This window comes from Malus domestica, chromosome 15 (genome assembly GCF_042453785.1).
Source record: "Malus domestica chromosome 15, GDT2T_hap1".
Lineage (NCBI taxonomy): Eukaryota > Viridiplantae > Streptophyta > Magnoliopsida > Rosales > Rosaceae > Malus > Malus domestica.
In genome coordinates, this window is record NC_091675.1 from 5390564 (window position 1) to 5407481 (window position 16918).

Below are 16918 nucleotides of genomic sequence, written 5' to 3' on the forward strand. Positions count from 1 at the left end.
TATTTTTGCCAAAGGGTTAGACGGAACTATAGAAACAATGTTAGGCCATGCATGTTTTCCACTACTAAAGGCCTATTTCCTACCCTTTTGTGTGCTCCATTAACCTCATTGAAGCCAAACACTTAGCCTTTTCTTTCATCACCCACATAAATTCTTATCCACTCTACCTTATATTAGCCATACCATATAGCTTGAGAGATACCAAGGTGATACCAAAAGAAATCAAGGTTGAGTTCTACATCAAAGTAGTGGCGTGTACCCAGGTACCATGTGTCTTATTATTATTTCTTGTAGTTATTTAAAAAAAAAAAGAAAAAAAAAAGAAGAGAAATTGTACCATTCATATAACATGAGTCCTGGACGCCACAAATTGTACATCAAGGTTCAAAGGGGTGCCAACCTAACTACATACGAAAAGTCTTGGTGTTTCTCAAGTTCTTGTTTTTCCTTATCCTTTCTTTCTTAACCCAAATACCTAGCCTTACGTTACAACCGTTTCAAAGACCTAACGGATTTATGGGGAAGTCTAGCTTATTTGGTGAAGGTTGATACCTATGTTTTCAGTATTCGATTCCTTTCATGAGATCTATTTTTAGAAATGGTTGTTTTTCAATGTAGATCATATGTGATTATATATTGATTCATTTTGCATAAAATCATCACATATGCTTGTTAAGAGAGAAAGCCTAGGTTCTGTAAGAAAATTGAGTGATATCTAGTGAGGCTTAGGGTCGAGGCGAATTTGTACACACACCAAGTGTGGATGTTTTTAAGCCTGAGTGCTTGGGATGTTGGCTACATACTTTTCATTGTGATGCATTGACTTATAAGGGCATAACTTTAGTTTTGGAAGTGTGATTGGCATGCATTGGTTTTCATTAATTGATGGAAGTGATAACTGTAACACCTTTGGTTTTCAGTAAAACGTTTGTGGGTAGCGTAACTGGTAAACCCTCAGAAGACACAACTCCTCCTACTAGGGACACCTAGGGGTTTAAAGGCTTGTTGCACATGCTCAGTGCAATCATTTCGCCAGTGAAAGTGGGCTTAGTTAGACTTGTTTTAGTTAGTTTCTTATTTTTGTTTTATGTTTTGCTCGAGGACTAGCAAAAGATAGGTTTGGGGGTATTTGTTAGGGTGATATTATATGCATTTTTTATACCTCTTTTACTTATTATTTGGTCATGATTTTATATTAAATTGGTAAGTTTGATGTGTTTTGTGTGAGTTTTGTAGAAATAATAGTCGGAGATAAGTGTGGTTTTTTAAGAAGAATTATAAAGAAAGTATGCAGGAATAACGAAGTGGACTGCTGTTATGTGATAGTTGTGCTGGAATTTGGGCTTTATCAAATTAAATCCAATTTGGGCTTCATAAAAAGTGGCGTTGGACTTTTCCAAGAATGAGAAGGTTTTTAATCCCCGTATTAAGAGGCAGATGGGGGGAGAATAAGGAGAGTTTTGTTTTTGGAGAGCCTAAAAGGTGTGCCGCAAGAAAGGTGGAGAACCTAGCACCGCAAGGATTTTTGGGAGAGGCTCCAAGTTTTTCCCAGCGCATATACACACTCAAATACAAAGTTTGAGTTTAGGATTTATCCCATGTCGTTGAATTCATCCATGTTTGTTATTAGTTTGATCATGAACTAAGTTCTTTTGCTAGGACTAGGGTGTACTCTTATCATGAACATATAATTCTCGTTATTATATATTAATCTCAGATATTTTCCATGTTGAGTAATTGAGTAATTGTTATTGTGCGTCGTCGTTATCAAATAACTGGCCATTATTTGTGTGAAGAACTAAATTATGATTGACAGGTTGAGTTTAATAGATTGCTTCTCATAACAATTACCATGAATTACATAATTGAGTAGACATACTGGTTATGATTTGTGTAGTATCGTGTAATTGTCCATTGAGCGTAAAGGGTTTCGGTTATCTATGTCTGTGGCTAGACATAGCATGTGTAGATAGTTAGAAACATGGTTAGTATATTTTGACAGGAAATATTGACGAATCAAGGGATAATTGCTAGCAACATGGGAATAATTTGATGTTAATATGAATAACAAGATTAGATGGGATTGAGAATGAGGAACCTGATGTCCTAGTGCTTCCATATATTAATCTTGCATAATTCATTCACTTTTACTTCGTGTTCGATCTGTTGATGCACAAAACCGGAGGTCTTGGAACAACGTAAATCCGACCGTGAATCTGCAAGAATCTAAATAACACAAGATGTATCGTGGTTCACCCCAATGTTTGGGCCACGTCCACACTGATTGTATTTCTCTGACTGTATGTATGGATTACAAAGATGAGGGGGAGTCCCCTAGAGAAAGAGAGTGTTGTTGTGTATGTGAAGGTATTGCCCTCTGTTGGGTTCCTAGAGTCTCCCTTGTGAGGGGGGAGGAGTCCCCTTTTATAGAATAAGGGGCTCCTTTTTTTACATAATCATATGAGCTGGGTAATGAGGCCCAATGTATCAAAGTCTGAGGCCCAATATGTGTGGTACCAACAGTAGTCCCCCAAGTCTTCAATCAAGAGAGTCTTTTGGCTGGAGACTTCAAATCCAATCCATGTACGGGCTGAAGTGGCTAGATGTCTTGAACCAATACTCAACCCAAGGTAATGCTCAACATAAAGAAATACTCGGCTAGAGGTATGACGCGTTACGAGACTGCTCGGCTGGAGGCGATGCTCGTTGCGAGGCTGCTCGGCTAGAGTCGTTTGTTCGGCTGGAGGTGATGCTCGTTGTGAGGCGGCTCAGTTAGAGGCTATGCTCGCTGCGAGACGGCTCGGCTCGTGGTATTCCTCATTGCAAGTATCTACTTTATGTCGACATGCACTCAATATGAGTTGATTCTCAACATGACTTGAGTCTGCTTGTCGGGTTCGCATATTGGGTCTATGTGTCAGATCCGCAGATCGGGTCCGCATGTCAGGTCTTTAAGTCGGGGCTATATGTAGGGTCATCAAGTTGTGTCCAGGCACATAGGTGTCCCAATAAGCGAATGTCCGAGCAAGTAGGTGTCCGGTCAGACAAGAGATCACCATGAGCACGTGGCTCATCAGTCTATAAGTTGGTAGACTTCTTTAATCAGCAACAATGTTGATCAGTGGATCTAGTTGCTCAATAATTCCTAACAATAAATGACAATATAAGTACGACCGTATAATGAACAAATCAAATTGACAAAGTTTGTCAAGGCAAAATATTGCACTATGTGCCTTCTATAAATAAATAATTTATTATGTTGTGTGATAAATGACATGTTGCATAAATCAACAATATATATTAGGTATTGCCTAAATATATGTGTATATATATATATATATATATATATATATATATATATATATATATATAATCATAAATAAATGATTTATTCAGTTGTTTGATAAATCACATGTTGTATAAGTGACATAGTTTAAAGGCAGTCACAATATTCTAGACCATAAATAAATATTGCGCATGTACTTGGGTTAAATATGTGTCACTAGGCGATGAATAATATATATACATATATATATATATATTATATTTTTATTCAAGTTGTTGATATCCAATTTGGTCAGACTTGTCACCTGTTATGGGAAATAGTCATGTGATAAACCATTAATAAGATACAAAGACTAATGATATTATAAAAGAATTAAGCAGCGCGTGAACATCTATTATGTAGCTTGTAATGTTGTTCCTAGTGTGTGTGATATAAAGACATCGTGCGAACTAGCCTGTATATTTTCGACTGCCGACTCACATCCACTTTCAGCAAATAAAATACAAAAGAGAAAGTAAAGATATCATGCTGTTTGTGGGGAAGGTTTAAAGCAAAAGTTGGGAGGTATTCATTTTAAGCAAAGATACCCGGTAAGCTCCACTTTCAACTTTATTACTCCATTAGCAATAGTGAAAGTTTTCGTGGAGTGTCAGCAATCATGTAATAAATAATATAAAATAATAATAAAGTATTTAAATAAATAGAAATAATTTGTACATGAAGTGTCAGCAATCATGTAGAAGATGGAGTGCTTATCCAACAGAAATAATATAAAATATGTAATAGGCATCTTCACCGGGCAAATATGGAATAAATAATATAAAATAATAATAAGATATTAACAGAGATAATTTGTAGAAGATTGAGTCCTTATCTTCTCCGATGGATTGTTGTCGGAGAGCAGTGTCTTGCACTGGACCAGAGTCTTGGTGTAGATCCATCATTGAGTTTACCAGGCTTGCAGGTCCACACACAACACCATGGGAGAAAACGTGTTGTCGTCCACCACAACTGTGACCTCCTTCTCGTGGCCGCTGATACGGCTGAGCTCCGGTACGTTGGCAACGGTGCGAGTTGGGTTCGACATGCCTTCGAAATAGAGTACCTTGGTCTTCCCGACCTCAATAGCATTCCTCCCCATGTCCATGTCGTTGACGTCACAAACGTTGTCGTTATGTTGCATGCCCTAGGGAAGAAATGAGACATGAGGGCATGGGTCCCTCTATAGACGGTTCTTGAGGCTACGATGTGTTCCCCGCTGTTGACGAGCTGGAGCAGGATGGAGGATATGGCTGACATCCCAGAGGACGTGCAGTAGGCGGCCTATGTGCCTTCGAGGGCTTCCATCTGGCGACTGATATTGAGCACGGCTGGGTCTTCCCAGGTTGCAGCAGCAGGCAAGGACAACAACATGGGCTTTTTGGCGGCAAACTAATCCCTGAGATTTGGTGTTAGCCATGTTGATAGTGGGGACAACAACATGGACTTCTTACTGTTGAGAGTGGGGAAAACTAATCCCTGGATTTAGTGTCAGCCATGTTTGCTTTTTTTGCTAATGGAGTTCAGGGTCGGACGTAAGGCTACGGCGTCAGTACGATGAGGTTCACTTCTTCCTCTCAGGCTCGCGGTTGGACCCAAAAGTGATCTGACGGCTATGGTGTGTATGGTTTGCGCGATTTTTGCGGATTCACGGTGGATATTGTGGTGTCACGGTGGTGAGATGAAAAAAAATGAAAGAGAACAGACATAGCTTTTCGTGTCGTTTCCCACAGACGGCGCTAAATGTTGATGCACAAAACCGGAGGTCTTGGAACAACGTAAATCTGACCGTGAATTTGCAAGAATCTAAATTACACAAGATGTATCGTGGTTCATCCCAATGTTTGGGCGATGTCTACACTGATTGTATTTCTCTGACTCTATGTATGGATTACAAGGATGAGGGGGAGTCCCCCAGAGAAAAAAGTGTTGTTGTGTATGTGAGGGTATTGCCCTCTGTTGGGTTCCTAGAGTCTCCCTTGTGAGGGGGGGGAGGAGTCATCTTTTATAGAATAAGGGGCTCCTCTTTTTACATAATCATATGGGCTGGGTAATGAGGCCCAATGTATCAAAGTCTGAGACCCAATATGTGTGGTACCAACAGACATAAAGCTTCAGATTGCCACATCAACCATCAATTGGAATTTGACTCTTATAATTTGACATTTTCTTTGGAGATTGTCTAAAGGATGTCATATGTATGCACAAGGGCATGATGAAACCTTTGGACCCCTCAAATTATGCAGTTTTGCTGGTTTTGGTGTTAATGTGAAAGTTATTAGAGGGACCTTCTTTCTGTTTCTTTCTTTCCGGCCCTTTTGTTCTTCGCTTTCGACAGCCGGCACTCCATGATCACGTCGAATCCTTATGAAAATGAATCCAGAACAAAATCGCGCTAAAGCTAGGGCGTCACCCGTAAGTGGCGCGCTGTGTGGCCCGAGCACAGTGATAAGTGAGCAAGGGTCGCTGTATCTCCATCGGCACCCGGATGCAGTGTTAAATGAGCAAGGGGGCCATAGAAACTTCTTTTCGAACGACTCCACTCAAAGTTGTTTGGGAGCATATGCTCCTATCAACTTTACCCGGGACACACAAAAGAAGTACTTTGATCCTATTAGACGGGGGAGGGTGAAGAAGCTAGGACAGAAGGGTAGAGTTCAAGAGAGCAAAATGCGTTTAGGAACGTGGAATATAGGAACCTTAACGGGAAAATCTATGGAAGTAGTGGAAGTTATGGTGAGGAGAAGGATAAATATTATGTGCCTACAAGAAACTAAGTGGGTTGGTAGTAAGGCAAAGGATCTAGAAAACTCAGGGTTTAAACTTGGGTATTCGGGCACAAATAGAACGAGAAACGGTGTTGGCATCATCGTGGACAAGACCTTGGTACAAGATGTTGTAGATATCAAGAGGGTAGGAGATAGAATCATGGCAATCAAGATTGTAATAGGACAAGAACTTATCAATGTGATTAGTGCGTACGCACCTCAAGTAGGGTTGGATACGAGTTCGAAGGAGAAATTTTGGGAAGATCTTGGAGACTTGGTGCAAGGAATTGCTCAGACGGAGAAGTTATTTATAGGAGGAGATTTAAATGGACACGTGGGCAGGGAGACAGGCAACTATGGAGGTTTTCATGGTGGCCATGGTTTTGGGGAGAGAAACGAGAATGGGGAAGCTATCTTGGATTTTGCAATGGCATATGATCTCTTCTTAGCCAACACCTTCTTTAAGAAGAGAGAAGAACATGTGATCACCTACAAGAGTGGGTCGTCAAAAACACAAATAGATTTTCTTCTAATGAGGAAAGGGGATCGTATAACTTGTAAGGATTGCAAAGTTATACCAGGAGAGAGCGTGGCTAATCAACATCGCTTGTTGGTGATGGATGTACATATCAAAAGAGTAAGACAAAAGAACAAGACTTGGAAGTGCCCAAGAACTAGATGGTGGAATCTAAAAGAAGAAAAACAAGCCATTTTCAAAGAGAAGGTAATCACCCAATGTGTGTGGGATAGAGAGGGGGAAGCTAGCCAAATGTGGGATTCCATGGCTAGTTGTATCCGAAAAGTAGCAAAAGAGGTATTAGGAGAGTCCAAGGGCTTTGCCCCACACCAAAAGGAATCTTGGTGGTGGAATGAGGAGGTACAAACAAAGGTGAAGGCTAAGAAGGAATGTTGTAAAGCCTTATACAAGGAGAGGACCGATGAAAATGGTGAAAGGTATAGAAAAGCGAAGCAAGAGGCGAAGAAAGCTGTCAGAGAAGCTAAGTTAGCGGCTTACGACGATATGTATAAACGACTAGATACCAAAGAAGGAGAGTTGGATATCTATAAACTAGCTAGAGCAAGGGAAAAGAAGACAAGGGACCTAAACCAAGTGAGGTGCATCAAGGATGAGGATGGAAAGGTTCTTGCTACAGAGAACGCGGTTAAAGACAGATGGAGAGGTTATTTTCATAATCTTTTCAATGAAGGACATGAAAGGAGTGCTTCTTTAGGGGAGTTGAGTAACTCAGAAGAGTGTAGAAACTACTCCTTTTATCGTCGAATCCGGAAGGAAGAAGTGGTTGTAGCTTTGAAGAAGATGAAGCATAGAAAAGCAATAGGCCCAGACGATATACCAATTGAAGTGTGGAAAGTTTTGGGAGAGACAGGTATAACATGGCTCACTGACCTTTTCAATAGGATTTTGAAAACGAAGAAGATGCCAAATGAGTGGCGAACGAGCACTTTGGTGCCTATCTACAAGAATAAGGGCGACGTACAAAATTGCATGAACTATAGGGGTATTAAGCTAATGAGTCATACAATGAAGCTCTGGGAGAGAGTCATTGAGCATAGATTGAGGCAAGAGACACGGGTTTCGGACAACCAATTCGGGTTCATGCCAGGGCGCTCAACCATGGAGGCAATCTATCTCTTACGAAGATTGATGGAAAGATATAGAGATGGGAAAAAGGATTTACACATGGTCTTTATAGATTTGGAAAAAGCGTATGATAGGGTCCCAAGAGACATTCTTTGGAGGATTTTAGAGAAGAAAGGAGTACGAGTAGCATATATCCAAGCTATAAAGGATATGTATGAAGGAGCAAAGACTGCCGTAAGAACTCATGAAGGACAAACCGAAAGCTTTCCCATAACTGTAGGATTACATCAAGGCTCATCCTTAAGTCCTTACCTTTTTGCGTTGGTAATGGATGAGTTAACAGGACATATTCAAGATGATATTCCTTGGTGTATGCTTTTCGCAGACGATATAGTGTTGATAGATGAAACTCAGGAAGGGGTAAATGCAAAGCTTAACCTTTGGAGAGAAGTGTTGGAATCTAAAGGTCTTCGCCTAAGCCGATCAAAGACAGAATATATGGAGTGCAAGTTCAGTGCAAATGGAGGCCAAAACGAGTTAGGGGTGAGGATCGGAGATCAAGAAATACCAAAGAGCGACCGTTTTCGTTACCTAGGATCTATCTTGCAAAAGAACGGAGAATTAGATGGAGATCTCAACCATAGAATACAAGCTGGATGGATGAAGTGGAAGAGTGCATCCGGCGTGTTGTGTGACCGCCGTATGCCACTGAAGCTCAAGGGAAAATCTTATAGGACGGCAATAAGGCCGGCGATGCTGTATGGCACAGAATGTTGGGCGGTGAAACATCAACACGTACACAAAATGGGTGTAGCGGAGATGAGGATGCTTCGTTGGATGTGTGGGCACACGAGAAAGGATAAGATTAGGAATGAGGATATCCGGGGTAAAGTAGGAGTAGCCGAAATTGAAGGAAAGATGAGAGAAAATCGGTTACGGTGGTTTGGACATGTGCAAAGAAGGCCTACTGACGCTCCGATTAGAAGATGCGACTATGGGACAGAGGTTCAGGGCCGAAGGGGTAGAGGAAGACCTAGGAAAACTTTGGAAGAGACTCTAAGAAAAGACTTAGAGTACTTGGATCTAACGAAGGACATGACACAGGATCGAGCACAATGGCGTTCTAAGATTCATATAGCCGATCCCACTCAGTGACTTGGATTTTCCAAGTCTCCAACCAAGAAGTTTTCCTCACTCGGGAAATTAAGGGAACACTACCCCAACCTACATGCTCCACTCAGAAAGCTTCAACATACAAGCTTCAACAAAAGAAAATTCAAAGAACTTAGCGAAGAAGGCTTTGGTGTATTTAACACAATACGTTGAAATGAAGGAAAGCTTATTTATTGATATCCCCGATAAGCTACAAATATGTACATATACATGAGTCAAAATAAACACACAAGAGGGAGCCTTCACAAAGGTTGCTTAGGAGAAGTCTCAGCAGTCGGTAGAGCCCCAGAAAGAGAAGGCACCGGAGGGGGATCATTTGGAGCCTCAGTACTGGACAGAACCCTAGGAGGAGGAGGCATCAGAGGTTGATCATTTGGAGCTTCATTACGCGGTACAGCCCCAGAAGACGAAGGCAATAAATGCCTTTGGAACAAACCCACAAATCTCTGATGATCAAGTAAAACCTGACCATCAGTTTCCTTCATCTGGTCAAGCTTCCTCTTCATGTTTGTAGCATAGTCATGTGCGAGCCGGTGCAACTGTTTATTCTCATGCTTGAGCCCTCTAATCTCCTGTTTGAGACTCATCACTTCAGCCGCCAATGATTCAACTTGGCGGGTTCGAGCAAATAGGCGTTGGGCCATATTAGACACAGAACCTGCACACTGAACACTGAGAGCCAGCGAATCCTTAACAGCTAACTCATCAGACCGTTTGGAAAGTAGTCTGTTATCTTTGGGAGTGAGAAGGTTCCTAGCCACCACCGTAGCGGTCATATCATTCTTCATCACGGAATCCCCAACGGTAAGAGGACCAGTTGGGGAGACGAAGGATGGGCGCCATATGTTGTCTGGAGAAGGCGGGGCTGCCTCTTCAACAAGGTTCAAGTCAAAACGACGGTCGGAGGGGCCAGACATTTTCAAAGGTGTTGAAGAGAGAAGAGGTCGGACAAATCAAGATATTAGAAGTGCAAGAATGAAGCTTCTACTGGTGGAGATTCAAGTGTGCTTTGGAACTTAATGCCAGCCTCTATAAAAATCTGCACTCGACGGAGCTTCAGAAATCAAAGAGGCGCCTGCTCAGAAATCGAAGAGGCGTTTGCTTTCTCAAAAGTTGGGCTGCTTAGAGATCACGAGGGTTAATCTCAGAAATCGAAGAGCCGTTTGCTTTCTCAAAAGTTGGGCTGCTCAAAGACCACGAAGGCCGATCTCAGAAATCGAAGAGGCGCTCGCTTTCTCAAAAGCTGGGCTCCCTAGAGACCACGAGGGCCGATCTCAGAAATCGAAGAGGCACCTACTTTTCCAGCCTTGTCAGCACCTGTCACACGCACACTCAGCTTTGCGGAAATTATGGGCATTCTGTCAAAGACTTCTGGGGAAGTAGAAAACACATGAATCTTACTGTTCAATCACCCACTTCCCACACGCAACAATAGCTCATGGGTACCACAGATAACTTTGCCAAAGTTCTCTGCCAAAGTTGAGCACGTGAAGCTTGTAGCTCCCACTACATCGCTCTGACCAAGAAGGGTAAAAAAATAGCAAAGAAACAGCACTAACAAAGTTTAGACCCATAAATTTTGAAGGTCTAGCTACCATATTATTACCCACAAGGGTAAAGGAACAGTACCACTGCTGGATAATTGGAAAGTCCATGTATGTCAACCTCTGTGCTTCGTGGCAAGGTAGACTAGCAAACATGCCCAACCTTTACTCACATTCGAGAAAACACTCCCAATAAGATTGCTTGCTCCAAAATCGAAGAGGCACCGTCCTCCGAATCTAAAGAGCCAGACTCCCAACATGACTACTTTCTTAAAAATCGAAGAGATGGTAAAGGAACAGTACCATTGCTGGATAATTGGAAAGTCCCTGTGTGTCAACCTCTGTGCTTCGTGGCAAGGTAGACTAGCAAACATGCCCAACCTTTACTCACATTCGAGAAAACACTCCCAACAAGATTGCTTGCTCCAAAATCGAAGAGGCACCACCCTCCGAATCTCGAGAGCCACTCTCCCAACATGATTACTTTCTCAAAAATCGAAGAGACACTGCTCCTCGAATCTCGAGAGCCAGACCCCCAGCATGATTGCTTTCTCAAAAATCGGTGAGGCACCGTTCTCTGAATCAATCGAAGAGGCGCTCGCTTTCTCAAAAGCTGGGCTGCTCAGAGACCACGAGGGCCGATCTCAGAAATCGAAGAGGCACCTACTTTTCTAGCCTTGTCAGCACCTGTCACACGCACACTCAGCTTTGCAGAAATTATGGGCATTTTGTCGAAGACTTCTGGTGAAGTAGAAAGCACATGAATCTTACTGTTCAATCACCCACTTCCCACACGCAACAATAACTCATGGGTACCACAGATCACTTTGCCAAAGTTCTCTGCCAAAGTTGAGCACGTGAAGCTTGCAGCTCCCACTACATCGCTCTGACCAAGAAAGGTAAAAGAATAGCAAAGAAACAGCACTAACAAAGTTTAGACACATAAATTTTGAAGGTCTAGCTACCATATTATTACCCACAAGGGTAAAGGAACAGTACCACTGCTGGATAATTGGAAAGTCCCTGTGTGTCAACCTCTGTGCTTCGTGGCAAGGTAGACTAGCAAACATGCCCAACCTTTACTCACATTCGAGAAAACAGTCCTAACAAGATTGCTTGCTCCAAAATCGAAGAGGCACCGTCCTCCGAATCTCGAGAGCCAGACTCCCAACATGACTACTTTCTCAAAATCGAAGAGAGGGTAAAGGAACAGTACCATTGCTGGATAATTGGAAAGTCCCTGTGTGTCAACCTTTGTGCTTCATGGCAAGGTAGACTAGCAAACATGTCCAACCTTTACTCACATTCGAGACAACACTCCCAACAAGATTGCTTGCTCCAAAATCGAAGAGGCACTGCCTTCCGAATCTCGAGAGCCAGACTCCCAACATGATTACTTCCTCAAAAATCGAAGAGACACTGCTCTCCGAATCTCGAGAGTCAGACCCCCAGCATGATTGCTTTCTCAAAAATCGAAGAGGCATCGTTCTCCGAATCTCGAGAGCCAGATACCACAGACCACTTTTTCAAAGTGCTCTGACAGAGTTAAAACATGTGAAACTGGCAGCTCCCACTACCGTGCAATGACCAAGCAGGGTAAAGGAATAGCATTACTACTTGTTGTTAGGGAGACTCCTATATATGTCGACCTCCATCCCCAACGGACAGGCAGACCTGCAAAAATGCTCAACCCTTCATCATATCTGAGAGGGCACTCCCAACAAAGCCTTTCGAAATATTCAGCTTTCTTTCCCCCCGATAATACCTCTGCAAACAAGCTATACTAGAGCAAGAATATCTCATATCATCAGGGTTAAAAGCAAGAGTATCCCATATCATGCTTTTTCCCTGTTTTTTCTTTTGGCCTTGTTTTTACCTGCAAGACAAGGAGAAAGAAAGCAATCAGTCAGTACTTGGAATCAAGCTTCCAGCCAGGAACTGACTGCCTGGAACCCCTTACCTGATTACTTACCTGGCATTGCTCTCGAGTACTCATCTTCATCATCTTATGTTTCCAGGGAAGATTCCGCATCTGCTTGAGGAACAGATAGGGCAAGTGCGAAGGATACAAGGAAGCATGTGGAGACAAGCGTAACAGCACACGTGCCGATACATCCATTACTCTGTCAAAAGCAAAAGTATCCCATATCAGCAGGGTGGAACGTACTCTAGATTTGATGGACTTGTTTTGACCCTCAAATTCTTCAGTCGGCCTTATACTCTGGAGGAAACCAGAAAACCCTCCAGCTCAGTTCAAGAATAAGCCTGTGGAAAGTTACTTCTTCAAAAGCAAAAGTATCTCATATCATCTCTTCTCATTTTTCTTCTCTTTATCCTTCATGCTGCTGCAAGATGGGGAGAAGGTGAACAATCAGTCGGAGCTCTGATTGCTTACCTTGTCTGTCACCTCTTTCAGCAGACCCCCTAGCTCGGCGACTTGGGGGACTCCTACTACATGGTTTGTATCGTGCTTGACCAAGCCTGAAACTACAAGTAAGCTTCAAGTGAAATTGATACATTACCTTGTGCATCTCCACCAGTTAAAGATACCACCCCTGGATGGAGGAAGAGTACTTCCAGAGAAAATGCCACATCTACCTATGAGACAGATAAGGCAAGTCAAGACGACACCACACTCCGATACTTAGAAGTTTCGTGATTACGAGATCATTATCCCACAATATTTCCTAATGTCATTTGTACTAAATCATTCACTCGTACTCACTAAAGGAGAGCTTGAACCTATGTACTTGTGTAAACCCTTCACAATTAATGAGAACTCTTCTATTCCGTGGGCGTAGCCAATCTGGGTGAACCACGTACATCTTGTGTTTGCTTTCCTATCTCTATCCATTTATATACTTATCCACACTAATGACATGAGCAATCTAGCGAAGATCACAAAAAGCGACCGTTTTCGTTACCTAGGATCTATCTTGCAAGAGAACGGAGAATTAGATGGAGATCTCAACCATAGAATACGAGCTGGATGGAAAGAGTGCATCCGGCGTGTTGTGTGACCGTCGTAGGCCACTGAAGCTCAAGGGAAAATTTTATAGGACGGCAGAGAATGTTGGGTGGTGAAGCATCAACACGTACACAAAATGGGTGTAGCGGAGATGAGGATGCTTCGTGGGATGTGTGGGCACACGAGAAAGGATAAGATTGGGAATGAGGATATCCGAGGTAAAGTAGGAGTAGCCGAAATTGTAGGAAAGATGAGAGAAAATCGGCTCTGGTGATTTGGACATGTACAAAGAAGGCCGACTGACGCTCCGGTTCGAAGATGTGACTACGGGACAGAGGTTCAGGGCCGAAGGGGTAGAGGAAGACCTAGGAAAACTTTGGAAGAGACTCTAAGAAAAGACTTAGAGTACTTGGATCTAACGGAGGGCATGACACAAAACCGAGCGCAATGGCGTTCTAGGATTCATATAGCCGACCCCACTTAGTGGGAAAAGGCTTTGTTGTTGTTGTTGTTTGAATTTTGTTTTCTTTCACTTTGGGACTGAAAATCTGTGATCACTATTGACATGTCGAATAAACCAGAAAACTGCAGCTACTAAAAGAGAACAACAGCTCATGAAACCTGTCTACCAAAAGAGGGTCACCTCTGACATTTATGAGATTCTGCCTTCTCGTTGGGACTAAGAGAAGAGTTTAACGTAAAAGATCGAGCCTTTTAGATCATTATTGAAAATCTGAATGTAACTGCAGTAATTCGCTGTATTCTATTTTGTCATTCCCTTTTATTTTGTAATATTTGGATCCTGCACGTTAATATGCAGATGGTATCACGATGTCTGAAACTAGTAATTTACGACCACTACCGGGCTTGATACTATGTGGTTATGTTGATCAATCCATTTCAGATACCCATACGTCACCTTCGGAGCGTTGCTATCGATCTCTACTCTCAACACGAAACCTTGTTCTTGATTCTGTCCCGTGAATGTTAGAGTGCTAGGCTCCACTGCGATCTTCATTCCTTTAGGAACCTCCAAGAATGCAAAGTAACTTGATGCATCATCTCCCACATTTGTCACAACCCTGGTAAAGTTTTTTGCTTTCGGAGAGTTGTCTGTGCTGTTGAAGATGGCTATAAAAGAAGGGTAGTTTAGCTCAGTAGGTTGTTGCCTGCAACTCCATTGATTTCGTCGGATCACAGCGCTCATCTGCTTGGTAGTGTATCCGAGGCCACATAGAAACTCGATATAATCCTGCACATCCATGTCATAGACGAGTCCAGGATTCATGGCTCTGTTCGGGTTGATATGGCCTGCACCGAATTGTAAAGGTGTGGCAGCAAGACCGTCTCGTTGGTCTTTTATGGTGGTTCTAGTGTTGTCGAGGTTATACGCTGTGGTCATGATCGCTGATCGAATGGCAGCAGGGCTCCATTCGCGGTGAACAGCCTTTAGGAGAGCTACAACTCCTGCAACATGGGGTGCTGCCATTGATGTCCCTGACATTAGTTGATAGTCTGAAGCCAAATTATAGTTGTTTACTTCCATCAACATCTTGTTAGGTGCAACTGCAGCGAGTACATCAACACCGGGAGCAAGAATGTCGGGTTTTAGAATGCTTGGGGTGATGGGGTCAGGTCCTCTTGAAGAGAAAGACGCTACTTCCGGTGCCGGTTTTGTCCCCAAATTGGTGTGCAAAAAGGTAAGGGTTTTAACTTTAGTTGTATTGGCTCTTGTTGCATACTCCTTAATTAAAGAGCCTTTCGCCATTGGTAGAACCAAAGCAGGAATGGTGAAGTCTTCAGCGTACAAATCTGGCATATCTGACACAAAGATTGCAGCGTAAGCGCCTGCGTTTTTTACCTCTTCAAGTTGTCCATCAATGTCACCCCCCTGGGGATTATCACAGAAGACTACTTTTCCAGCCACTTCTTTGTGATCTAATGCCCCAAAGTTGCACGTTGATTTGCTAACGCTGTCTTTCCCGTAGTATAACGGTTTATCAGCAATGTAAACGCTTTCGGGGAAGTATGATTCTCCTTCAACTGTGTAGCCGTTGTCTAGAGTCAATGTTGCAGTGAAAGTACGATCAAGTGTGCCAGCTCCTACTGTTGTGATCCAGGGTGCTCCATTATGTGTTGAGTTATCAGAAGGACCATCATTCCCAGCAGCACATACAACAGCAATTCCCTTCTCAACTGCTGAAAGAGAACTGATGGCAATTATATCATTGTAGTAAGGAGAGACGTCGAAGCCAAGAGACAGTGACATGATATCAACACCATCAGAAATCGCCTGATCCATCCCGGCAAGCACATCACTAGCTGCACTCTCTTCTGAATCTGTCGCCCACAAGACCTTGTACATGGCAACGTGGGCGCGTGGCGCCACCCCTCTTGCCGTGCCCTTTGCATATCCGAAATGACTTGCACTGAGCACATGGTTGCCTGCAGCTGTCGATGATGTGTGTGTTCCGTGACCGAAGAAGTCTCTCGGCGAATCATAGTCATATTGTCTGGAAATCGGTATGCCTGCAGCTTCGAGCCCTTTGCTGAAAGATCGAGCACCAATGAGCTTCTTGTTGCAAAGAGACGTGGTGAATGCAGTTCCATTCTCGCACACGCCTTTCCATCTTAATGGCACCTCTGACATTCCCTTATCGCTGAAACTCTCACTTTCTGGCCAAATTCCTGTATCAATAATTCCTATGATCACATCTTGGCCAAATGAGGCATTAGGCCATAGACCGAGGTTCTGCCTAAGTCCAAGAAACTTAGGGCTGTGAGTTGTGAACATCTTGCCAAAAGACTCGGGATACGTGGCAACATGAGCCGGGGATTTCTCCAATCTAGACAACTGAGAAGGAGTGAGCCTTGCACTGAACCCATGCATGACATGGCTGTATGAGTACAGCAACATTTCACTGCCATCACCGTTTTCTGCAGGAGACGAAGACGACAATGACTTTACGGTGGACTTGTGCCACGCTTCGTGCGTTAAGAACGATTCGGGTTTGTGGGAATGATCCATGTGAATGATGTACGTCTGGATTTCCTCAACATTCGATACTGCATTGTTGATCTGCAACAGCATTAACAACAGAAGTGTGGTCATGCTGGACAAATCCATCTTTCTAGTTATCGATTTGCAAATAATAGACGATTTTCGAGCTTTAAAAGAACCATTGTTGATTAGCGAATGATGTTGACCTTCCTTGTTTAAACGCAAAACGTTATGTTCAAGGTCCGATCGAGTTTAGAATAAACTTCTGGTCGATATTGTCTATGTCAAAACAAAAGGCTTAAATAGATAAAACAAAAGGCTAATGGTTTATGTCGATGCTACTTAAGAGAGATTGGACAGGCATCAGTGTCTGACTTGATAGCCTGCATTTTACTTCTGGTTTTTTTTTTTTTAATCCTTAGGAGTTCTAACCTATGTCTCTTAAAACCAATATACACGTCTTAATGTCAAAATCGACATTAGCTTACCTATCACATAGTGTGTAGCGACACGATCGTTTCTCTCTTCTCTCGCCT

At 42.8% G+C, this 16918-nt stretch overlaps 1 protein-coding gene across 1 annotated transcript; it reads right to left on the minus strand.

Annotated features, from left to right (window-relative positions):
• Nucleotides 1-14222: 14222 nt before the first annotated feature.
• Nucleotides 14223-16508, minus strand: LOC103445661 (subtilisin-like protease SBT3). Its single transcript, XM_008384679.3, has one exon. It carries the CDS (start codon nt 16506-16508, stop codon nt 14223-14225), a length of 2286 nt encoding a protein of 761 aa, XP_008382901.2.
• Nucleotides 16509-16918: the final 410 nt, after the last annotated feature.